This window comes from Alligator mississippiensis, chromosome 5 (genome assembly GCF_030867095.1).
Source record: "Alligator mississippiensis isolate rAllMis1 chromosome 5, rAllMis1, whole genome shotgun sequence".
Lineage (NCBI taxonomy): Eukaryota > Metazoa > Chordata > Crocodylia > Alligatoridae > Alligator > Alligator mississippiensis.
In genome coordinates, this window is record NC_081828.1 from 84547626 (window position 1) to 84573406 (window position 25781).

General features: G+C 43.3%; 1 protein-coding gene across 3 annotated transcripts in view; it reads left to right on the forward strand.

Annotated features, from left to right (window-relative positions):
- The window catches only part of TMEM245 (transmembrane protein 245), a 138056-nt gene that overhangs the window by 65209 nt on the left and 47066 nt on the right, over window positions 1-25781 (forward strand). For all 3 annotated transcript variants that reach the window (XM_059728580.1, XM_019479161.2, XM_014611418.3), the window contains exons 11-13: window positions 5790-5921; window positions 13714-13836; window positions 25438-25583. In XM_059728580.1, the coding sequence (XP_059584563.1) occupies window positions 5790-5921; window positions 13714-13836; window positions 25438-25583 (401 nt within the window). The remainder of the gene's footprint in view (window positions 1-5789; window positions 5922-13713; window positions 13837-25437; window positions 25584-25781) is intronic.

The following is a 25781-nucleotide window of genomic DNA, read 5'->3' on the forward strand; positions in this document are numbered from 1 at the left end:
TGCTGCGCCTTAACACACGCACTGTCACCCATGTCACGAGTTTTGTTCATCTGCAGCTTGAGGTGCAGTTTCCCCTAAACCCCTGCACATATCTCATTAAAACTTGGCAGGCTTTGTGGCCTCTGCAGGGGCTACTATCCCTGCAGTTTTGACCCCACTGTGGCTTAACACAAACACATGACATGAGTTTTGCTTTCAAGACTTTGGGGTGCAGTTTGGCAGGCTTTGTGGCATCACCAGGGGCTACCATTCTTGCAAATTTAATCCAAATTGGACTGAAAACAAAAAAGCTATAGATATTTCATTGATTTCCCCCATTATACCCTATGGCCGAATCTCCGAATCGGCTTCAGAGCTGATTCAGTTGAATCAAAGTGGGAAACTGATTTGGAGCTCTGAATCAAATCGCTGGCATCTGAACCCAAATCGAATAGTTCTCTATTCACACAGACCTAGTGATTAGTAGGGATCCAGGTTTTCCGTTTGCCACAGAAAAATATTGGGAAAATGAGGATTTTCTCCTTTAAAGGAGAAAAACATAGGAAACTGTAGGTTTCCCCTTGCACGCTGGCAGAGCTCCAAGGGCAGGGGCAGGCAGTTATTTCGAGCGGAGGGCCGCTTAACGAGCTTCGGGAAGCTGAGGGCTGCAAGGGTAGTCACACCCCTTGACAGGTGCCCCGCTCCCTGGTCACCATCCTGGGACTGAAAGTCTCACCCCCTAACCCCTGACCTTTTACCACCAGAAGTCCCTCCCCTTGCTCCCAGAAGTACTCCTTTTGGGAAAGGGGTTTGCCATCTTAGAATAGGAAACAAACCAAATTATATACTAAAAATGAAACAATTGACAATAGCATATTTAAATTTAATAAAATTATTTTGTCCTGATTTGTACATGTTTTGTTGTATATATAGAGGTGATTGCATAATAGCTCAAAATGAAGTCTTACTCTTGTATATTGTGGAGGGGTTGGTGGGTGGTAAGGGTGAGTGGCTATGGGGTTTGTGGGGGGATGTAGGGGTGTGTGTGTGTGTGTGTGTGGCTGTGTCTGTATGTGAGAGATGTGGGCGGGTATGGGAGGTTTGTGGGAGTGTGGTTGTGGGGAGGTGTGGGTGGGTATGGGTTTTGTGGGGGACTGCGGGGTGTGGAGTGTGGCTGGGGTTGTGCATGGGGGGATGTGGGTGCATGTGGGGGGTGTGCATGTAGCAGTGCACAGGGCTCCCTCAGAGGCATTCAGGTGTGTGCGTGGTGGGGGAGGATGTAGGTGTGGTGTTTGTGGGGTGTGTGGCTGTGTGGAGGCGGCTGTGGTTGTGGGGTTTGTGGGGGAAAGTTTGAGGGTATGGTGGGATGTGCATGAGAGCCCCTGCATGGGGCCCCTGAGCTGTTCAGCCCCAGCCCCCTCTCCGCAACAGCCCGGAGCCCAAGTGCTCCGAGGTGCCTCCCCGCCACCAACAACAGTTCGCAGCCCCAGCACACCCCATGTCCGCTCTGGACTCACCCCTACTGGAGCAGATCAGCTGGAACCTACACCACATCCCCAACCCAGCCCACTCTGCACTGCCCGCCTGTGGTGCATCCTGCTGTCCTTGGGCATACAGCAGGGCTGGGGCGGCTCCATGGTGGAACTGCCTTTTTAGAGAGCCCAGTTGATAGCAGCTCCTTTTGACTGCCGCCACTGCTGGCCTCAGCCCCTCAGTACCGGTAGGGACCTGCATGCACAACCCTGACCCTGTATGCCTCATGCCTGCTCTGCACTTGCCACCCAGGTTCAGCAATGGCAGTGCAAGACAGAAACTGTTGCTTAGCGCAGGGAGAAAAGCGGCCCCTCCCACTGCCGTCACTTCCTGGTGTAGCCTCCCGGAGTCTGTGCTGGGCTATCCTGCATCTGCTCTACCTTGCTACCACTGCGGTGGTGACACGGTGTGGATGCAGGGCAGCCTAGCGCAGACTCTAGGAGGCTACACTAGGAAGCACTGACAGTGGTGAAGGGGAGGAGCTGCTTCTTACCCTGCGCTGAGCAGCAGCTTCTGTCCTGCGCTGCCACTGCTGAGCCTGGAGCATGCATAGGGTCGGGGCTGTGCGGTGTGCTTCCTCACTGATACCGCAGGGCAGGAAGGAGCTGTCATCACCCAGGCTGCCTAGAAAGGCAGTCCAGCTGTGGAGTTGCTCCAGCCCTGCCGCATGCCCGGGGGTGGCAGGATGCACCACAGCCGGAGGGTGCCTGGGCCAGGCAGGATCAAGAGACCCACGACAGGCCAGACAGAGACCCACTGTGGGCCATATTTTGCTCACCCCTGTGCAAAGGGCTGCTCTGGAGAGTGGGAGGAGGGTGATCACAGGTAGGTGGTGCTACATGTGGGCGTGCATATGCAAATAACAGTGTGGTGGAGAGCAGCTCCCTGCAGGTAAGTCTGGTGGTGAGGGGTATAGGTGAGGCATGGAAGGGCAGGGGGGTGCATAGGAGATATGTTGCAGGGGCACATGCCCCCTCCAGATTTGTGTGCCCACTGTGGGTATGGGGCTGCAGCATGGGTGGACCACCATGGGTAGGAGGATGGAGGAGAAGGCGGAGCAAGGCGGTGACTCATTGCTGCAGCTGTTGTCAGGACCCGCATGTCAGCCGTGCCACCATCAGCATGAAGAATAACAGTCGTGCTGCCCTTGCCTCCTCCCACTACCAGCTGCTTGCATGCCAGGACACTGCCATGCCCCAACCACCACTGCTGTTTCCCTCAGGCTGCGGCTCTACCCCCAGGCAGGAAGTGAGGTGGTGGGGCAGCCTGAGGGGAATGGCTGCAGTGGCATCTGGGTCATGGCAGCAGGGTAGAGTTATGGCCTGGCACCAGAGCAGTTAGCAGTGAGGCCACATCTGGAGTGCTGTGTCCAGTTTTGGGGCCCCCCGTACAAAAAGATGTGGACAAATTGGAGTGAGTCCAGCAGAGAGCAGTGGAAATGGTTAGTGAGCTGGGGCACATGACTTTTGTGGAGAGGCTGAGGGAACTGAGCTTTAGTCTGGACGGCTAGGGACAGACATTCAAATGCTGGAGCCTAAATTGATTCAACCTTTGCAGGTTAGTCTAACCTGCCTAGGCTGAACCCATTTGTAATGGGACAGACATTCCCTCTGGACTGAGGCAATGCAGGCACATGCCTGCAGTTGTTCAGGCCAGGAGCCGGGGTGCATTAGAGCGCGCCACGGCGGCAGGAAAGCTATGCTGGGGGTCATGGCCACTCCGGGTTGAACGGGCTAAGGGGTTTAATTCCTCCCTCTCTATCCCACCAGGGACCCAAGCCGGGTCTGCCAGGTGCTCCCCCCTCACTGCTGCAGCAGTGGGGCACCATGGTCCCTGAGGTAGAGTGGGGCAGGGAGAAGAATTAGTTTCCCCTCTGCTCCCACTGGCAGCTGGGTCTGCCCACCATTGCTGCTGCACTCCCTGCCCTGGAATAGGCCCCCTGCTGTCCCCTCTGCTGGACAACAGGAGGAGGAGGAATAACCCTGTCCCTGCGCCGCCCCCACCACAGGGGACCCTGTCAGGTGGAGTCTGGCTGTGCCCCACCCCACTGCAGCAGCTGGCCCTGACCCGTCCACCTTCGCCACTTGGCCTGTGCTCGGGGCCAGTGGCTAAATAAGTGCCATCTTGCCAGGAGGGGACTTACCCCAAGCACAGACCAAGCAGTGGGGGCTGGGCCCTGCCCTGCCCGGCAGCAGGAATGGTGAGTGGTGAGTGACTATGACAGGCAGCAGCCCATCATGGCTTCCTGGAGCACAAGCCCTTTCCTGGCAGGGGCCACTCTGCTGGGCTGGCAGAGCTGCTGCAGAGCACGGCAGTGCTGTGGGGGGCTTGCAGGGCTCTGGCTCTCTTCGGACCCTGATTCTGCTACGCGCAGCCTGCCACAGCTCTGCGAGCCCTGCAACAAAGCACCCCCCCCTTCCGGGAAGGGGTTCACACTCCCCCACATTCACAGGGGCTGCTGCCCCCAACAAGGGTCCTCTCCCCTTTCTGCTGCAGCGGCAGGGCGGGGGCATGGGTAGATGCCACCTGGCAGGGCTGCTTGGGTATAGTTGCTTACAAAATTGGGCTGTTTCTCACTAGAAACAGCTACTGTTTTTTGAAGATTGGAGGATAGCAAATGTACCTATATTTTATAAAGGCTGAAGAGCAAGGCGGGGGCAAAATATGGCCTGTGGGCTGGATGTGGCCTGCCAGGCCATTCTGTCTGGCCAATGGGGCCCCTAAAAATTTAAAAAAATATTTATCTGTTCCTGCTGCCTGTCAAAGATGATAGGAGCCAGGGGCAGCAGGACCCAGGGGGAGCCTCGGCAGGATTGCAGCAGCCCAGTCCTGCCCCACCCCCAGCCATTTCCCTGCCTTCCTGCCCCGCACTGCACCAGCACCACGTGGCTCCCAGCTGCATTGCCGGACCAGGGAGCATGGGGCCCATGCTGGTATGGGGGTGGGGTGTAGGGAGGGGCTGTGTGTGTGTGTGTGTGTGTGTGTGTGTTCATAGGGTGAGTCCCACAAGCACCCCCCATACACATGCACCCACATCCCCCCCTCACACTGCTATACATGCAGACCCCCACATTCATACCGCCTCACACTTTCAGCCATCCTCCCCCACACAGTCCCCCACAAACTCCATACCCCACATCTCCACACACTCTCACATGCTCCTCACCCCTCACTCCCACACCTATCCACCTCTCACAGGCACACCCACATACCCAGAGTCCACCACAAACCTATACCCACCTCATCCCACAATATACAAGAGGTAAGACTTCATTTTAAGCTATTATATACAATCATTTCTATGTACACTACACAAATGCATGTAAAACAGGACAAAAATATTTTTAGAAATCTGGTTCTGAGATGGTAAAACCCCTTGCTGAAAGGAATACTTCCAGGGGCAAGGGAAGGGACTTCTGGTGGCAAAGGTCAGGGGTTAGGGGTCAGGACTTCATCACAACATAGTAACTAGGGGGCTGGGCACCTGTCAAGGGGCGGGGCTACCTATGCGGCCCTTGACAGCTCACCAAAACTGGGTAAGTGGCCCAAAATATTTGCCTGCCCCTGCTGTAGAGCCTGCTGGCTGATTTTGGCCTCCCCACTTCTATTTCACAGCCTTGCAAACTGTTTTTAGCTTTTTCAAAATTGTAGGTCCACCCACAGGAACTAGTCTGTAGGCAGGCATGGTTAAGCAGAAAAGGGAGCCTGAATCAGATGAAGGTTAGGCTCTCTTGCTCTAATGCAGCCATAACTCTGTGGGGGGGGAGGGCAGGGGAGGGGGGGAGTCTTTATTCTGCCTTTCCAAAATCAAGATGCACGTCCAATATTCTTGCATATAACATGCTCCCAAATAAAATATTTCACACTGTTACAGTTTTCTTTGCAGTTTTAAGGGCTAGAAACGTGATTTATTTTTTAACGAAAGCCTTGATATGAGAGCACAAGAATTGTCCTTTAGGGTAAAGATCTGATTTATCAGATTACTGAGAATAAGTACAGTTTAAATTTGTTGTAAAATTTAGTTGACAGTTATGCAACTTTTAAAAGATTATTGAAAAGATTTTTAAAGGGGCAAGTGTAACACCCACATATTTTTGGGAAATAAAATTGGAAGCATCTGGTACAAATGGAAGTAAATATAAATCCACACATGTATACATAAGATGCTGCCACATGAAAGTCTTTGGTTTTCTCATTTCTGTAAATTGCTAACATTCAACTCGTAATTATTGTTTTATACCTATTTAACTTAAATGCATTGCTTACATTTTTTTTAGAATGTAACATATTCTGGAAGACACAAAGGGCACAAGTTGCACATTAATCGTCAGAACAGCTGGCTGGGTGACATTTTGGACTGGCAAGATATTGCTTCCTTTGTTCATGACAACATTGAGACATTTCTATCGGTATGTATCTTACCAACTCAATTCTTGCAAAATATTCTCCTTTTAAATTGATCTTAAGTACTACTTGCTTATCACACTTTAAGAATAAAAACATACTTAAGAATGTATGTAAGGTTCTACTGTTATTGAGACAAAATTAATGTTTTAACTAATACTTTTTAAGCATCAATCCAGTTCTGTATTTCTCAGCAAATCTAAAAATGTAATGGGTTATGATCGCTAAACACCGTCCCATTTCAACATCCATAAGAATACAACTTGTCCAGCCTTCAAGCCACTTCTGCCCAAGGGGTGCTGCTGTTGCAAGATTATTCTATTCTATTAGTCTATTATTCTATTAGTTTCAAATACTTAAGCTTCCGTAAACCATTGGTTTCTCCTTTTCTTGAAGTTAATGCTATGAATATCTGTTTATCCATCTATTTGTGCAAGACTTGGTACTTGTCAAAAACTTATTTGCTTTAGTCAATTTTCCTTCAATTCATATCACTCTATTTCTGTGGCACAGTTCTATTCTTGTCTTATTTGATCATTACACTTCCTATTTGACCTATATTTTATCACTTTTAAGTTGCCTATCCCCAAGGGGAAAACTAAGAAGCTATAATAAAACAGACCTGCATTTTTGTTTTCAGAAGCTGAAAGCAAATCAAGGGTAAAGTTAAAAATTTAAATACTTCTGTAGTTCATTTGGAAAATTCTGACTTGGCAAATGCAGAATTAATGGAATTCTAATAAAACTAACACTGATAATATTTGACCCAAAATAACTATTTTTTGTTCACAGTTTCAGTCTATCAGAAATATCAGAAGTATCTATCAGTATCAAAGTTGTTTGGAGAGTGGTTCTTCAGCCTCTCTTTTTCCACATTACTATTCATTGTACTGAAAGGAGCTTATTCCTTCTTTATAAAAGTTCTATGAAGAATGAAATTAATATTTTACACTGTATGGGTTCTTGAATTAATGCACTGGACCTTTCTCACCTTTTGGAAAAAATAGCTTTAAAATCAGTTCAAACTGAATTACTCTCAAGTGGTCTATTAGGTCAGAGATGCTTAATATACAGAACTTCTTTATTAATTTAGGCAGTTTAAGTCATTGATATGAACTGTCATTGTAAAATAGAAAAAGAACATTTTTAGGTTAATGTTTATCTGTTTTCTTGGAAAATAATTTATTTATCTTCAGCCCAGCATTTCTTGTGGATGCGATTTAAACTAGTGTTCCCCAAGGCATTTTTGCCATGGGCTGGTAAGTATGAATTTATCATGTGTTTATTCTTTTTACTCTAAACCACTTCTAAAGATCTTGCAGTTGTGACACACTAAGAATACTGGAACAGGATGAAGTAATTTGAGAAAAATCTTTATTTCTTTGAATATTTTTTTTACTCTATACAGAAATTTTGTTTATCTTGAAAAGACTTGTGCAAATATAAGTCAAATTAATAAAAATGCATGAGCACATTTAAATTACTATGCAATTTCTGCAAAAGAGATTGGAGAAGGATTTGCATGCAACAGGTGTCTTAATGCATTTCCAGAAGGTGCTCTGATACCATTGTGATGACTATGCTGCTATAATATAAAAAGATGGGAATAGCAGAGAATTTCATGAAGAGGATAAATATTTTTAAGGACTGAAATCTGAAAATACATTTTTAATGGAACTACCATACAACTTCCAGCAATATCAAGTGTTTTATTTTCTTTATATTTTACTTTAGAAGTAAGAAAAAGAGAAGCTCACAATAGACATACTTTTCCTGTTTGTATCCATGAACTTGCTCTTTTATCTTTTGCTAAGGGAAACACCTGTCCCTTTTCTCTACACACTCGTGTCCTTTATGATCTACTGTAAACTGCTGAGTATAGTGTGAAGTTGTAAGTTATGATTTTATATCCTTTCTGGGCAGTATTCCCTTGGCTCTTGCTCATGAGATCCATTACATAAATATCGCTCTCTCTGTTTCAAATGAAAATCAATGCAAAGTTGGTTGCTATGCACTGCTAGGATGTTGAAACTTGAACATAATTAAAAATGTTTAGTATCTTAAAACCATTGGGCATTTTTATACATGCAAGCACCACAGCACTGGGCACTTTGAAAAGCGCCTGGCACTGCGTCATTTGCAGTTGTGTAAGTGGCAAACTGCACGTGAGTTCTGAGAAAATAGTGGCGGCATGCTTTTGAACTAAAACACACAGGTGTTTTAGTTCAAAAGTGCACTGCCACCATTTTCTGTGCGCTGACACACATTTCACGGCTTCTACAACAGCATATGGTGCAGCGCAGTTCGTATCAGTTTGCATGCAGAGCAGACTCTTTTAATTGAGTCTGCTCCAAAGCGGCAAATTTCCAATGCGTCGCAGGGCAAAAAGGTATGTGTGTAAATGTTCAAGATGCTGAATTACCATCACATACAGTGGTATTTTTAGGTATATTTAGGATTTAAGTCTTTTTTCAGGTGATGAGAACCTTTTATTTGCTTCTTTGGACTGAGTGTTTTATTTGTCTAGTACAGGGGCTGGCAATCATTTTGGATGGAGGGCCGCTTACTGAGTTTTGGCAAACCATCAAGGACCGTATGACAGGCAGCTAGGGGCAGATAAATATTAATTTTCTAAATTTTTTAGGGGCCCCACGGGCCAGATAGAATGGCTTGGCAGGCTGCATTTTGCCCACCCCTGGTCTAGTATGTCTGTTACTTTGGAGGTGGGCTTTTTTTCTTCAGTGTGTCTTTGCCCTGTACTTGGGCAACAAAAAAGATAGGATTTTGGAGAAACTAAACTTCATTGGAACTACCCTGGACCCTGCAACATTATCCACTTACCTCCTGTGGGATATCTTTGCAGTGTTAAGCAGGTTTATTCTGTTGGTTGAAAAATGCCCAGCAACAAAAATTGGATCCCTTCTGTCTGTTCTTAGGCCTGTAACCTTTTGCATTTCTGTGACCTGGTGACATTCCTTATCCTAAAGGCCTACAAAGCTGGAAGCATGTGGTGTGGTGCACTGTTCGTTTTATTGTTACATCTCTGTTCAATGTCCTTATGTTGCTTCCTTGTAAAGCTAATACACAGAGAAAAAGGGGTTAATAAGGGTCCCTGCTAAATGCCAGAGCTGCCCACCTGTGCGACAAGACTAGAAGGATCTTCAGGATCAACAGGACTTGAATAGCTGTGTGGAACTAAAGGTGGGCTTTAGTATTCATCCTTTGGGGAAGATGTACCAGAGGCACCAAAGTGAGGAGACTGATAAGAAGCCATGACAAAGGTCAGAGGAGCAAGGAAAGAGGGTGGTGATCCAAAACAGCTGAAAAGAGACTCACTGACTCCCTTTTGGGGCTTATGGCGTTATAGACTGGGGAGAGAGTAGCTAAGTAACTCTGGAGGGCTCAAGCTATATGAGCTGAATTGGAGATAATAGGGGGCCTGCTTTAACCCTTCAGAGGGAGGCAGAAACTTTGGCTGGGCAGCCTTTGCCACAATAAATTTCTTTAATGAAAAGGAACTGTTGTTTTTCTGCCTGTGATTTTTGTGTTGCACTTCTCCCCAGAAAGAGGCAAAGTCCCTCTCTAAAAAGTAGAATTGGAAGGTAACACCTGGAAACAAAGCTGTGGAAAACAAGGGAAAGTTGGAAAATGAAAGGTCAGGGTCCTGAAGTTGGAGGTAGTCATCTCTACTCTAGGCTGGTTTCAGGGGGTACTCAGACCAGAGAAGTCCCAAACAAGAGCTCCCCTACCCACTCTGCTTATCGCCTCAGCAGAGTTGTACCCCTATATCATGAATAGGAGATTAAGGATTTCAGATCTATTTTTGCAAATTTGGGTTGCCCACTGGTCGCTCTTTTTCTGAACAGCATCAACAAGAAATGCCTATCTTTGTGATTCAGGAGAAACCTCAGCCCAAGCTTCTATCCGATACATTCCTAGGACAGTTCTGGTAAGAACTTCCTGTTACTCTCTAAGTAAGAGTTTTCACAATGTTACCACTTGTCCTGTTTCTCTTGGAGTCAGGCAAAAAGCATTAACCTTAACTTGTCCTATTTTCCCACTCATTCTGGACTATCTGATAGAGTTTAAGCATGCTAACCTCTATATCACTTCCATTGAAGGTGTGCATGGCATCCTTTTCAGTGTTGTATTCACTTAGTGAACAATGGCATGTGTTCTGCCACCCAATAGTCTTAAGATTTCCAAAGGACCTTATCATGGCATTTTCTTACATTAAGGCGATTTCCATCTGGACCAGCAGATAACCTTTTGAGGTGGGGAGGTGTCTTTTTTCCCCCCTCCTTGAGTGCTTTTCCATATTTCCTAGATGTCAAAAAGCTTTTACTTATTATGCACATAGAACCAGACCTTTCAGAAATCTTCATGGCTCTTTATCCTTAGCAGGGAGATTGAATGATACAGTAATCTCAGCCCATAAACTGTCTGGCTAAATATTGGATATGATCTGAGCCCACCAAAGTGGAACTACAGTCCCAAATGCAGGTCCATTCTACCAGATCCCAGGCCATTTCCATGGCCTTCCTATATAATATTCTGGATAGGCAGTTGCATTTTCAGTACTATCTTTTGATCCCCAAGTCTACACCTTCCCAGAATGGGGAGGTCTTTGTTTTGATCTCTGGGCTGCATGCAGTCTTGCATTTGTAGCTGTGGAAAAAAATTCCACCTCTAGAAATGAGTCTGGGAAAAAGAGTGGTGCAGGTGGTCACTTTGCAAGTAACTGCCCTCTCTCCCCTGCTCCTCACACTTTCCCACAACCCAGGGTGCTTGTGGTCTGGAGAAGGCATGGGGAGGATCAAGGCAAAGACCCCTTTCCCACTTCTCACTATGGATTAAGAAGGTGGTATGGGACTCACAGTACTGCTACCTCCACTAGGCTCTTGGTGCCTAGGAGCTGAGCAGATGGAGCTGCTTGCTCCTCATTCCAGGGACTCCCAGGGCTCAGAAGCCAAACAGACAGAGCAGTGAAATTAAGATGCCTGCCCGCTTCTCTATGCCAGGGGCTCCAAAGTGAGAAGCAGGCAGGTTGCTTGCACCACTGCTCCTTCAGTCTGACTCCCAGTGTCTGGGAACTGAGTACACAGAGCAGGAGAGCAAAGTCCCCTGCCTGCTTCTCACACCAGGGACGCCTGTGTATGAGGACCTGGTGGGGAGCAGCTGGCTGCTGCTTCTTCACTCTCCTCCCAGCCTACAGGAGGGGAATAAGTACCTGTGCCCTTGCCAGACGTGGTTACTTCAGGCTCTGGAAAGCAAAGGAGGCTTTCCCTGCAGCTACACTCCTGTTCCCGGGAGTATCTTCCACCTGATTGGAGTCAAGCAGTTTTTCTCTCAGATGCTCTACTTTTGCTCCAGGAGAAAAAGCTGAAACATCTGTACACTCTTGGTTTCTACTGGAAGTGGCAGTTCTCTCAGTGGGAGCCAAATGTCTATATGTGACCCAGGTCTTTCCTGAAGGAGGGAGACTTCTGTAGTTCTGAGAAATTTGGTTGTAATGGCCCAAAACAAGCACTTGCAAGAGTAGCACAGATTTATTTTGTAGTCTCTCTCTCTCTTCCCCCCTCCCTGCCAGGGTCAGTTGTTTTCTGTTTATATCAGTGATAAACATCTAGGTTCTCCTTTTTTTTTTGTGAATATATATTTATATACAAGTCTATTCTAAAGACTTCTACTATAAAGCTTTTAATTCTGTTTCCATAATTTCTAAACTGTAAAGAGGATGAAGCAAGTCTCTTGCAAGAAGTTACTTTTTTAATGGCTCTGTTTTTGTCTCTGGTTTTCTTGTCTTCATAAATATTTTATTAATCTGTATGGAACATTCACAACTAAACTAGAAACAATGTGAAACACCTACTTAGAAAAAACATAAGTATTTTTATATGAAACAATTTACTTATCTATATTTTGCAATAATCAGTCATTTTTAGATGTTGGGTAATGTTAAATGAAGTTTGTTTTTGTGAATGTCTGAACCATAATAATAGGAAAGAGAGAAACCAATGTGGGATAGGAGAATTGGTACAAATTCTTGCAAAGATTTTTTTGAATTTTACATAGTTCTTTTATATTGTATTAAAGATCAGAACTGTTAAGCCATTTGTAAAATAGTTGCAGGGTTGAATTCCCATTAAATAACTAATTCCAGGGATTTATTACTCCAAAATAGATACTTATTGGTTTGGTTTGCTAGTTGAAGTGTGGGGAGAGAGAATTATTCTGCACAGTAAATATCTTTAATAATGTTTGGAATATGATTCTGACATGGATTCCTTATTTTAATTTTATGGAACACATTCATACACTCCTGTTCCTTTATAGGTTTTAATACCATGCACACTAATGAGGTACTTGAGCACTTCCCGGAAGTGCATTAAGCAATATGACTAACAACCATCACATGTCTGTTCTTTCATTCTTCCCCTGTGGGGAAGAAGTATGTGCAGGAGTATGTGGGTTGAGTTTGTTTTGTTTCATTTTTAATAAAATTCTATCCAGATATACACACCTTGCTTTGTTATAGAGGGTAAAGTCACAGAAATCCATTTTGTACTTGGAGCAGAAAGCCGTGAGGTTTGTGATGGTTCTGGTTTTTTGCAGGAAATTTATTTCAGTCTTGAGCCAAACCTAACAAAGTTCTATCCCCTGTGCAGATGAGGTCTTACTTTTATAATAAAAGGGTACCAAAGTTGTATATCAACCACAGTCTTGTTCCCCACCTTTATTTAAACAACATGTGTTGAGGCCCTTAAGCACCTTGAACATAAGGACTAATACCATGAATTGGATTCTTTATTCTGTGGGAAGCCAGAAAAAGTGTGATGTGTTTCTGGTAGCTAGGGTTACTCTGGAGATGCTGCAGCATTCTATACTAGCTGGAGTTTGCTCAGTACTAAAAGCTTATTACCTCAGTATAATGTATTGGTGCAATCCAACTGGGACAGAAGGGGCACGAATAATCTCATGTTATTTTTATAAGCATTAGGAATGACACGTTGCTCAGCTAAATTTTATGTTTAAGTAGATTTGATAAGTGTTAATGCTGAAACTGTCATATTCGTGTTAGTTAATTTTACTGAGATTTTAAATTTGTTTTTTCCCCAAAATTATTAATTAGTTTGCCTTTTACCTGGTTCTAACCTTTTTCTTTGCAATAAGGTGGTTACATTCTGCTCCAAAATCACGTTGGTCTACAAGAGCATCATAGTCATACAGGTCTTTTCTTCCTGTTTTAATTTACATCCGCTGCCTCCTCATTTTTTATATCCTTTCCTTCATCTTCCTCTATAGGGTTGGGGTGCAGGGGAGGGAAACTATTTCAGTAGATGAAAACACTAAAAAAAAATGTTTTTAACACAGGTTTATATTTCTACCTGCCAGACAAGCTGCTGGCTTGAATTTGGGGGGAACTGACTGTACTGAAGAATGAACACTTCTGACTTAGGAGACAGGTCAAGATTCATTTCTAAGTTTCCTATTTCAGGTTCCAGTGTTCTTTTCCATTTGTGCTCTCCTGTTTTATTAGAGTTGGTTAAAGAACTTATATTGGAACATTTTTGGATGGAAATTGGGAACTTTGGCTGCCAAAATGAACATGCTCATTTGGCTTAATTGAAAAGTTTAAGAGTTACACAAAACAAAATGTTCTTCTCTAAACCATTTTTTTTTTCCTGATGGAAAGAAGAATCATTGCAGAGAGGAATCACTTTCTAAGCTTCCCTGTATTTTAGGTCATTCAGCTTCAAGAAGTGAATTCAGGTATCTGTTTCTTTTCTTTTCTAGATCTTGGAGTCTCTGTGGATAGTAATGAGTCGCAATGTGAGCCTGCTGTTTACCACAGTAACAATGTTGGTGACTATCCTCTTTCATAGTGGGACAGCCCTTCTCAATTTTGTGCTCTCACTGGTAAGTTACATGCAGTGGACTGTTAATGTGATTAGCTTAGTATAACAGAGTGATGTGGTCTTATGAGTGGCAGACAGCCCTGGGGTAGGAGCGGACCTGTGGGTGATTAGCTGGCAGTTAGAAGCCCAAAGAGGTTTTGCTGGGGGAAGGAACAGTTTGCAGGTAAGGAACAGACTGAAACTCAGCAAAACTCACCTCTAGGAGGGAACCAAAGTTAGAGTAACCTCTCCTGCCACGTGGAGAAAGTCTAAAGGCCTGCTGTATTCATTTATTTGTCTGGACCAAGGAATACTGTTTTGTGTTGTGAGGACTGGCTCTGGGAGCCTCCTTCCGAAGGACTCGTAAGGGAGCAAAGCCTGCCTGCATGGCACCAACCTGCTTACACTTACTTCGCTAATAAGTAGGCATCTTTGTTTGCTTCCACCAGGGGGATTTACTTTTTGTATCTTTAAAAACAAAATCACTTTAATGAATGTGTCTTCATTAATCAAATTTTTGGGTGTTGGAGTGATTTGGCTGTGTAGGGGTATAGTGAATCAAGATATGGTAGGATGTGTAGCAACTTTGTTCATTTTACTGGTAGAAATTTGAGAGATTTACTCTGGTAGAAATCTTTCTGAGAGAGAGTGTACAGCCATTCAGCCTGCAGCCACGTTCTCTTCCCTCCACCAGAGAAGGACTTAAAGGGGTGGATTGGGGAGGGGTCAAGAAACAGCTTCTCTGCTCTGCCCCTAGCTTTTTTGACTGGAGATCCTGGCCAAGGAAATGGGTAGGAGGCTTGGCTTCCCTGCTCCAGACTCCTCCTGAACCAGGACCAGGCCAGGAAGGTAGCATGCAAATGTTCCCTCTTGAGAGAAACCCTCTCACAAGGGAGATCTCCCAGATTGACATTGGCAGAACCCTTGTATGCTTCGTAATTCTACCAGGAGACCAGCAGTAGAAATGTAATGACTAAGACTGAACAGACATTTGTGAGTAATGCAGATCACCTCTTGTTTATGATAAAAGATTTAATCTTTTCCTGCAATCAGTGCATGTTTTCCTCATTCTTGATGGGTTGTGAGTGGTTTTGAGCCATCCTGAACACTTTCCTCCTGATCATTACCAGTATAGCTTCTGGCAGCATAGAAGTTGGTATCAGTTACATGTGGTAAAATTCTCATCCCATGAGGGGAATGAGGAGGGTGTCATTCTAGAAGTTATGTATTGTTGGGATGTGCATAAGGATACTCCTGTCAAACTGCTTTTCCTGGACACATGCTCTACTTGTACAAGTGAAGCTGCATTTTTCCTTTTCGACTTTCAAGTGGAATCTGTAGAGAGCTGGTTAACTATCTTTTCATATATGTTGTGGCCCTGGAGTTTCAGGAAATAGACAGTATGGCTCAATCCTTGCACAGTCATGTGCTCTTAAAATGTCACATTTTATGTACTTAAATTTTGGAGTTCTAAGTACCTTTATTTGGGAATGTCTTTTATGTCCTAATGCTTACATGTGCCTTCATTATCTTGGATCCAGTTGTAGCAGGCTTAAAGGAAAATTAAAACCCAACACATTTTAAAAATCCCTATAGATATTATCTAAAATTTTCATAATTAAGATGGCATGAATTTTACATCTGTTCTTTTAGGATTGTTTGGGCTTAGGGCAGGGATAGGCAAAATGCAGCCCACAGGCTGCATCTGGCCTGCCAGTTGATTTGTATCCGGCCTGCAGCTGCCCCTGTAGCACTCCTCATGGGACCAAGCCCCACCCCATGCTGCCATGGGCACTTCCAGCCACATCCATCTCATACTCACTGGCAGCATCACCCCAGCCCCAACCCCAGCCAGTATGCACAGCTTCCCAGCAAGTGGCTGGAGTAGGTAGAAGGCAGCCAGGAGCTGAAGCCCCATAGATTGGGACAGGAGCTCACTCCACTGCCACTTTTTCCTCGCTTGGCTGGGCATGTGGGGCATTGTACACATGTTTGTGCTGCAGCACTTGGCGCTTTTAAAAGTGCCCGGTGCTGTGGCACATACATTTGTATAAATGGTGAGATGCGGGTCAGTGGTGAGAAAATGGCTGCAGAATGCTTTTAAACTAAAACACACTGAGAGCCCATCAGCTTGCATTTGGAGAAGGCTCAATTAATCTAATCTGCTCCGACGTAATGGATCTCCTGCGTGTCAGAGCAGGCAGTTGTATGTGTATAAATGCCCTTGGGCAAGGGCCAGATGTTCAAAAACCCTGATCCTGAATTGATTCAATCTTTGCAGGTTAGTTTAACCTGCCTAGGCTGAACCGGTTGGTAACCACACAGACATCCCCTTTGGACTGAAAAAATGGAGGCATGTGCCTGCGGTGGCTCAGGCTAGAAGCTGAGGGGGAGCTAGAGCAACCCTCCCCTTCCCTTCCCCTCTGCAGTGCTGAGCTGACGAGGGGCATGGCCAGGCAGGACGCTTTGATTAGGGAGGGGTTTCCCCCATCCCCTGCTGTTGATAACAGAGCATTGAGTTACACAGCAGGGAGTTAAACCTGGAGTTGTTAACATTTATCAGCCCATCAAACAAAACAAAAGCTTCTCGTATTAGTTCAAGCTCTTCTTAAACAACTTTTTCCGAGGAAGGAACAGGGGGACTTTACCAACTACCTGTTAATTAGCTCCAAAAAGCCCTAAGCCAACACTGTCCTGTCTGCCTTTGTCCTGTCTCCCACAGCACAGACTGTGGCCAGTATGTAGTATGCTAGCTAATGCTGAGAGGTGTCTGTGCAAGGCAGAGGGGCAGGGGGAATCCTTGCTTGAGCAGGTAGTGGAGGGGGGTGGTGAGTAGGAGGAATCCAGGCAGATGCTACTGTGCCTGCAGTCTCTGCCAGAGCTCCAGCCAGGGAGCAGAGGGGCAGGGCCAGCCCTACTGGGCTGGAGCAGAGAGCAGAGCCCTGCCCAGAGTTGCAAAGCAGCTGGGATGCTGTGGGACTCTGATTTAACTTAAACCAGGAAGGGGTCTGGGACAGACATTACATAAACTGGTTTGACCCAAATCCAAATCGGTTAAGTCTCATATTTATTACATTCAACCAGGTTTATCTCAGACTGGCTTCAGCCATTTTCAGACTGGTTTATCTGCACTGAACATCTGTTCTGCTACAGGTTTAAACCAGTTTCTGATCACTTAATCTGGTTTGTGTGTAATGTCTGTCCCTAGCCTTGGTGTCCAGCATGCGTTCCCGTGGCTACTATAAGCCCATCAGCCTGACTTCTATCCCGGGGAAGATCTTAGAAAAGTTTATTAAGGAGGCCATCCTTAATGGACTGGCCGACGCCAACATCTTAAGGGATAGCCAGCACGGGTTTGTTGCGGGTAGGTCTTGCTTGACCAATTTCATTTCCTTCTACGACCAGGTGACCTATCACCTGGACAAGGGAGATGAGATTGATGTCATATATCTTGACTTCAAAAAAGCCTTCGATCTGGTGTCCCATGATCGTCTCTTGGAGAAACTGGCCAATTGTCGCCTTGGGTCCCCCACGATCCACTGGCTGGAAAATTGGCTCCGGGGTCGGACCCAGAGGGTAGTAATTGATGGAAGTCACTCATCGTGGTGTCCTGTGACCAGTGGGGTCCCCCAGGGCTCTGTCCTTGGACCCATACTGTTCAACATCTTCATTAATGATGTGGACACTGGAGTCAGAAGCGGACTGGCCAAGTTCGCTGATGACACCAAACTTTGGGGCAAAGTATCCACACCAGAAGACAGGCGGATGATCCAGGCTGACCTGGACAGGCTCAGCAAGTGGGCGGATGAGAATCTGATGGTGTTCAACACCGATAAATGCAAGGTTCTCCACCTTGGGGGAAAAAAAAACTGCAGCATACTTATAGGCTCGGCAGTGCTATGTTGGTTAGCACTATGGAAGAAAGAGACTTGGGGGTCATCATTGACCACAAGATGAACATGAGCCTGCAATGCGATGCTGCAGCTAATAAAGCGACCAAAACGCTGGCTTGCATCCATAGATGCTTCTCAAGCAAATCCCGGGACGTCATTCTCCCCCTGTACTCGGCCTTAGTGAGGCCGCAGCTGGAGTGCTGCGTCCAGTTTTGGGCTCTACAATTCAAAAAGGATGTGGAGAAGCTTGAGAGAGTCCAGAGAAGAGCCACGCGCATGATCAGAGGTCAGGGAAGCAGACCCTACGATGACAGGCTGAGAGCCCTGGGGCTCTTTAGCCTGGAAAAGCGCAGGCTCAGGGGTGATCTGATGGCCACCTACAAGTTTATCAGGGGTGACCACCAGTATCTAGGGGAACGTTTGTTCACCAGAGCGCCCCAAGGGATGACGAGGACGAATGGTCACAAACTGCTACAAGATCGTTTCAGGCTGGACATAAGGAAGAATTTCTTTACTGTCCGAGCCCCCAAGGTCTGGAACAGCCTGCCACCGGAGGTTGTTCAAGCGCCTTCATTGAACACCTTCAAGATGAAACTGGATGCTTATCTTGCTGGGATCCTATGACCCCAGCTGACGTCCTGCCCTTTGGGCGGGGGGCTGGACTCGATGATCTTCCGAGGTCCCTTCCAGCCCTAATGCCTATGAAGCCTATGCCTATGAAGGCTGTTGCCACTTCCCCATGCTGTTGGTATCAAACTGTAGGCCTCCTCCCAGGCTAGGTCTGGACTTGAATTACTTTGCTCCTTGTGGGTTAGTTCTGGACACAGTCAGTGGTGGTTTGGGGTGAGCAGCAGCAGCATAGGTGTTAATACAGCCATTGCTTATTCCCTGCCCTACCCCCTCACTGCCCACACACATCCCCAGTGAGCCTCTGTACTTGGAAATTCAGCAGCACCTCATGGCCCTCCAGTTCCCAGCCCCTCTTGGAACCCTGTTGACCAAATGAAACTGCTTCATGGGTCAGGCCATACCTTTGATACCTTTGCTTTATGACTGCTTGCTCCAGTGCTTTTCAACCTTCTTAGAGTTGAGGCACTCCTCCATAACTTTTGTGAACTGAGTGGCATTCCATTTCAAAAACTAATTTATTTTTTACAGTGCTTCCTTCCTTGAAGAGGGGCTGGGAAAGGAGGAGCAGCTACCACAAGAGCCTGGGCTGCAATGTGTTGGGGTAGGAGGAATGGCTGGAAAGGAAGAGCTTACACTTACCTCCTCAAGCTTATCTCAGTTCTATCTCCTGTCTCCCAGCAGCACCCTTCAAAGCTTGTGATGGCACCCTGGTTGAAAATTAGTGGCTTACTTGCTCTATAAATAATTAGTGTTTCTTTAGAGTTCTTCCTGAAATGGAGCAACACTTTTTCTAAGTATATTTCCACAAAAGGCATTGTTATAAGAAAAGCAATTATTATGGGAAACTGTATGCAAAGATACTGATTATTTAGTTACTATATTACATTTTTTTAAATAAAATACCTCCAGTAAATGTAAATTTACTTACTAAGCTCATTCTTAATTACATGGTGGGGTGAGGTTTTTTTGGTTTGTTTTTTTTTTGGTATTGTGGCTTTATTAGTACTACTGCACTATTAAAGTAGTTGTTTCTAATAGTACATGACAAAGGTTTATGACTCTATTTTAGTGTATGTATGGCTTAACTTTTAAAAGTTTCTTATTTAATACTGAATCTGATAGCCACAGCTGTGTGAAGTAATTAGTAATGACAAAGGTGATTTTCTTTCTTACCACTGCAGCTGTGTGTTGTGACAGCTGCTGCTTTAAAAATCTTAATGACTGGAGCAGAGCCCAATGCTTTTGATCACCTAGATTTTAGCTATTGAGGTGCCTAGGATGAAGGGCTCTGGCCTGCGTGTGAAGTTTTGGGTTTTTTCCTTTTCAAACTAATCTAACGCTGACCTTAGATGTGTGACTGAAATCCTTGTGTAGGTTTTGTTGTGTAAAAAATGTACAAAATGAACATGTTGAATAAATGGTAGAAAATAGTCTGTTGAAGTTCAGCAGGTGTTGATGGAAAGCATTGAGGAAAGGACAAAAGATCTTTTCCCTTTGTATGAATAACTAATACTGCATACTGTTAAGTCAAGTGCTGCCAAAGAATATTTAAAGGCCTCTAATTCATAGTTAAGTAAAAAAAACTATGATGAGCAAAAGCATTTCATAGCTGTAATTACTTTTTTTTCCTTTTGGTTATATGGTCCTGTAATTTTTCCAGCTTCTGCCCCCAATTGAAAGGATAAACTATTTCACACATGTGTTTACGTTTTTTTTTTTTCTCTTTGGTTCCAGTATTTCACCCAGTATGAAATATTGAAAGCAGTTTCTTTTGAGCTTATATGTTTTTACATTAGAAACAAATATATTTGGAGATGAAGAAGGCAGGTGACTGTATATCATCTGCAGCTCTTGGAGTTGAGACCTCCAACTCTTTCTGATAAATTAGCTCTTAATGAGTTCACTTTTAAAAATCACAGTGATTTTTTTTTTTCTTTCTATGGAATATATAGGTTCCTTCTGAACCTTATCTTCAAGTTGGCATAAGAAAACTATCCCTCTGAAGTAGCCTATACTTTTCCTAAGGCAGTTTCAAGAAGCATTGCTGGAATGTCTAAAATCTTTTATACATGTTGAAAAGTTAATTTGGTATATAATATGTTAACCTTTCTAGTTCAATCACTACCAGGATATAGCCATGCAACAGTACTTTTTACTGTGCTAATGGGGACTGGAAAACTGCATTGTTCTGGGATGTTTTTGGTAGAAGAGTGCAATTTTTCCATTGCATGCAATTTGTTTGAACTTGACCACTGCATTTTTAAATGTGTTTCTCCCAATTTCAGTTGCCAAAATACTTATTTTCAATGGATCGCCCTTTACACTAAGAAGGAAAATCTGTATTTGTATCTGGATGTGGGTACCAGGCAAACAAAGTGGTTTTTCTCCTTGTAGTGCTATTAGATAATCTATAGAAGTGCTTTTCCTCACAAGTCCCCTCAGATAGACTATTTACAAGTAACCTCTTCTTACAGAGCTTTCTTCCCCAAAACATGCTGTTTTTGAACCCCTGCCTTCTTGAGTGCTTATTAGCTCTATTTTTATATTAATAATAAATCTAGACAGCTATTTAGGGAAGCCTTGATCAGGATATTTAATTATCCTGTGTAGAGTTTCTTCATGATGGCTTACTTCCAAAATAAAAATAGTCAATTGGAGGAGAGACCTCAAGTCTAAAACAACATGCCAAGCTTTCCCCACCCTAAAGCAGACACATAGGACAAATTATCTATACAAGTAACTATATTGTACTACCTGAAGATAAATGTATCTGAATATATATACTCTTGTTTTCATTTATCTAATGCATAAAAGTCATCTTTAAGAATTGTTGCCCTGTTAACTGCACGGGATGTCTTTTTTAGAGGTATTGAAAAATCATGCTGCTGTCTAAATAATAATCATCTAACTTTGCAAGTAACATGAAATGTTGCAACTAAAAAAACCTTATATATATGACAGCACTTTTTATATAGTCAAATTCTCTTTCTCTTTGAAGATGGTTTTTCTTTTTTTATGCAAGTCTTTTATAAATATTCTTAAAATAAAGACAGAGCTGTGTGGGGTTGGTTATTCTTATATAATAAAGGGCTTAGTCCGTCCATCTGTCTGTCCGTAACGCGCTTAGAGCAATCTGATTGGTTAGTGAAACAAACAATCAGAGTGTAAAGCGTTGCTATCACAGTGCAGAGGCAGTGGAACAGGGACAGAGGCAGCAGTGGTGTGGGGTGCTGGCAGACGGGGACAGAGAGGCAAGCTTTCTTCCTCCCTCCTCCCCCCCCCCCCCGTCCTGGGAGGTGGAGGCAGCATGGGGTGGTGGCTGGTGGTGCTCTGTCTGCCTGCCCCCCTCCCGGTCATTCTTGACAGGCAGTTCACTAGTTGTAAAATATTAATTGAAATCTTACATGTGCATGAAGGTTTTTACTGTAAATTGTATTGTTTTTAAGAATAAACAATAAGGGATGAAGAAATGAAAAAAAGGACCCTTTGGTTTAAGGCATACAGTAAATCATTCTACTGAGCTTGGTAAATAAACGTTCCAGCAGTCTGTTAGCTGAGCCAGCAAGTAAAAGAAATTTATTAGATGTTCTGAGAATTCAAGAGAGGCAGTTTGTCTGCCTTTAAAGGATCTTCCCTACAGAACTTCAACTATTATCCTGAAAAGTGTTTTTTTTTTTTTTCCTCAGAGTAGATGGAATTTTGTTCCACTTTAGCCTTTCATATGCCTCTCTTCTGATAGCTATGTAGGAGAAGAGCAATATATTATGGCATTAGTGATAATGATATCACCTAAAGATATCATGGCTTTAGTGACCTTCAGGATAGACTTCTTTTATGTGCATCAGATGGGGTTGAATCAGTGTTTTAATCCAGTTGTTTTGGCTTTGCATGAAGTCATCCTATGGCTTCCTGCCTGCATAGGAAATCATGCAGCTGTTCAGCTTGAGATGAGTAAAAGTAAGTTTCTGGGGTCAGAATCAATATTCTGAACTGCAAGGATATGTATATTTTAAACTTGGACTTTTTCTTTGATACTCCCGATTTTCTCTTAAAAAATGAATTGATTTATGAAGTAACTTAAGAAACACTGGCAACTTTTGATTGTCTGCTTTTTCTTTAAGCTCTGATTCAATGTGACCTATCCTCTGCTTTTCTGATAACTCTTGAAGTCAGAATGTTGACAGCTTCCCAGAAATTTTCATTGTTTTGTAGTGAGGGAACAGACTTTTGTAGAGTATCCATTTTAATGTACAGGGCCAAGATTAATTGTTTTCTAAGCATCCAGAATCCCTTTAGCTTCAGCCAGTGTTTGAGAAAGGAAAACCATGCCAATGATCTGTGCTCGTACCCAGAATCTATGCCTTGGAAAAGTCTGAGACATTTATTTTCCTTCTCTTCCTCTATTTTCTACTCAACCCTATGAAGTGGAATAGAAAAGTCTCTCTGACAGCATAAGGTTCAATTTGTGTTCTTTGAGACTTCTGGGAGATTTTAACTTAAATGTGTGATGGGATTTGAGGAATTTTATCCCAGTTCTCAAAAATGGTGTCCTGACAAGCCAGCCATTCACGTCAAGGCATGTCAAGTTGTAATGGTACACCGGAACCTTTAAATCTGTGCCTTGCAGCCCAACATCAGACTCCAATGCCAGTCTGCATGGCCTGGGTTTAAACTTGCTAGTGCCCAGGCAGCCTGGTATCATGATACCAGGGTACTTGTATGCCAGAACCTTTAAAGCCATGATGTATAGTCCAGCGTGGCAGACCCTGATGCTGGGCTGCATAGCACTGCTTTAAACTTTATGGAACCCAGGAATCCCAGCTCTGTGGTGCTGGGCACCCCATGAGCTGGGAAATTTTAAATAGGCTTGTGGGAAGCTCAGCACAGGGGAGTGACTCTGTGTACTAGACTCCCCAAGCATCCTTCAACATTCCACATGTTCAGTTTAAAACATGATACAAACCACTCACAAAGGTGTTCCATGTCAAACATGGGACACTTGTGTCTAGTTTATCACTATTATCATGTGATAAATTGGTTGAATGTGCAGCATGATACAATTTATTGTGCATTAATTATACAATGAATGTAACATCTGCCAGGGATTTGAATTTCTCTGAGCAACTCTTAGTTCTCAATGCGATTTGTAGTTGTTTCCCTAACTGTTACCAGACTGCCTCCTTCACCACTTTTTTTATTAGCAAAATGTTGTATTTGTAGTATCAATTAATTGCACTATCATAGTTAGTTGGAACAAAATTTTATCAAATTGAAAAGTTGTTTTGGTCTAGTAATGGTGCCGAAATGCTAAACTTTACTTTCTTTAAGTGGCAAACTCCATGTCTCAATTTAATGAAAATTGTGTGCACATGTGGAACTCTGAAGCACAGGAAAAACATTGTAGGCTGTTTTTAGGTTCTAATGTCTATAAATATCACCTTGAAATTAGACCAGATATTGAGATGACTGATATGGCTTATGTCCATCTCATTTAATGCAGTCATTTCTTAACATTAATTAACAACGAGGAAGTTTGTTTTGACAAGTAATTTGAAAATGAAAAATCTAAATATTTTCGTGCAAAAATTTGAAAATGGTCCATTTTGACATTATGGAAAGATTTTTTGTTTTGATTTTGATAACACTAGATTTGCTGTCTCAAACTTCATTTGAACATCTCTGCATGCTTAGAACAAAAATCTTAGAAATCCAACTAAACATTTCTTCATCAAATTTCTTCTTGAGACTAGCTTTCTGTATGTCCAATGCTTAACTGATTGTTGGTTTCAAGAGTTTGCAGTTTTAATTTGCCACTATCACATCCTTCAGGGGTTTTTTGTAATAAAAAGGGAACGCTGAAAGTCAGACAACACCATCATTTAACTGCAAATGTTGTCTGCATCCAAATAAATCTGTTGTCTCAGTTTAACTCAGTATTGATCTGCAGAATTCAGACTGAGATGAACAAAAGCAGCTGAACTTGAAGTCAAAGTAGTTGTGCTTGCTTAAACAAAGGCTGGACTTGGGCCCTGTAATCAGTGACACAAGTGTATTCTACTTTGAAAATATTTTCAGAATTTTTGTGGAGGTACAGTGAATAGTGGGTTCAACTCACATATTGAAGAATAAGAAGATGAAAGATCCAGGTGTTATAAGGTCACCTGAAATCCCACAGAGAATATGGAAATTTTGAACACTTTTTTGAATGGGTTATGAATAAAAACAAAGAGCAGAAGGTAACTGATAGTGAGCGATGGGAGACTACTGTAGTGTAGTGAAGAGTGACCAACATGGGAGAATCGCAGGCTATGAAAGTGCTCTTTTTATCTAATAGAGAAAGGTATACCTAAAGACAAATGATTGGAAGCTGAGTTGCAGGAAATTCAAGAGTAAATTAAGGCATAAATGTTTAATGGTGAACGAACTCCCAAGAAGAACTGTGGATTTTTCATTTCTTGGGAACTTAAAATTAAAGCTGGGTTTATTGTAGAAGACTTATTTTAGCCAAAAATGTATTGAGCATAATAAAGTGGGGTTAAATGTAATAGTTTTGGTTGTATAGGAAGTGAAACTACATGATCTTATGGACACTTTTTTTGTTTTAAAGCTATCTATTAGGTGAGGGGGTGCTGAGAAACAAAATAATTCGTTTCAGGCAGGGAAGGTTTGCTCTAACACACAAGCTAAAATTTTCTGTCTCTTAATTTCATCCTATTATGTCTATCTATGCAATGCTTGTTTAATATTAGAAACAACTCAAAATAATTTGCTTTAAAAATAGCGAGTCATAATTCAAGTTTTCATATACTACATATTCTAATTCCCCATGCCTGATGAAAAACTCTGTAGTGTAGGACTAGCGATTTTACTACTGTATGTGGGAAGAATACTTACAAATATGCTTACCTGGAATATTTAGAGGTAACCATCAAAATCTATTTTGGAAAGGTGCAGATTACATGCAAACATGCTGATTTGATGAACCAGGTTTATTTTTTCTGATGCTAAGTTGATCTGGTAGTATTTTGTGTTCTTCCTAATTATATTAAATGCACTATAGTATTTAGTACTTGTACTTTAAGCTGTGATTTGTTTTTCAGGTGATTTTCCTCACCACGTTGTTTTATCTATTAAGTTCCAGTGATGAGTACTACAAACCAGTGAAGTGGGTGCTTAACCTGACACCCTTGTCACAGCCGGGGCCAACTTCAAATATCATTGGCCAATCTGTGGAAGAGGCTATAAGGTATATTTTTGCTTTCTCACTATTTTAAGAAAACATTTTTGTGATACTTCATTGCATGAATGTTGAATAGCTTTAGTTTGTTTAATATTTTATTAGTTTAATGTTAACAGTTTCATCGTCTTGGGAATAGCTATTCATGTTCCAGGCACTTTGGTCAGATCTCACATTTGATTATATTAAAATGCTTTCAATAGGAAT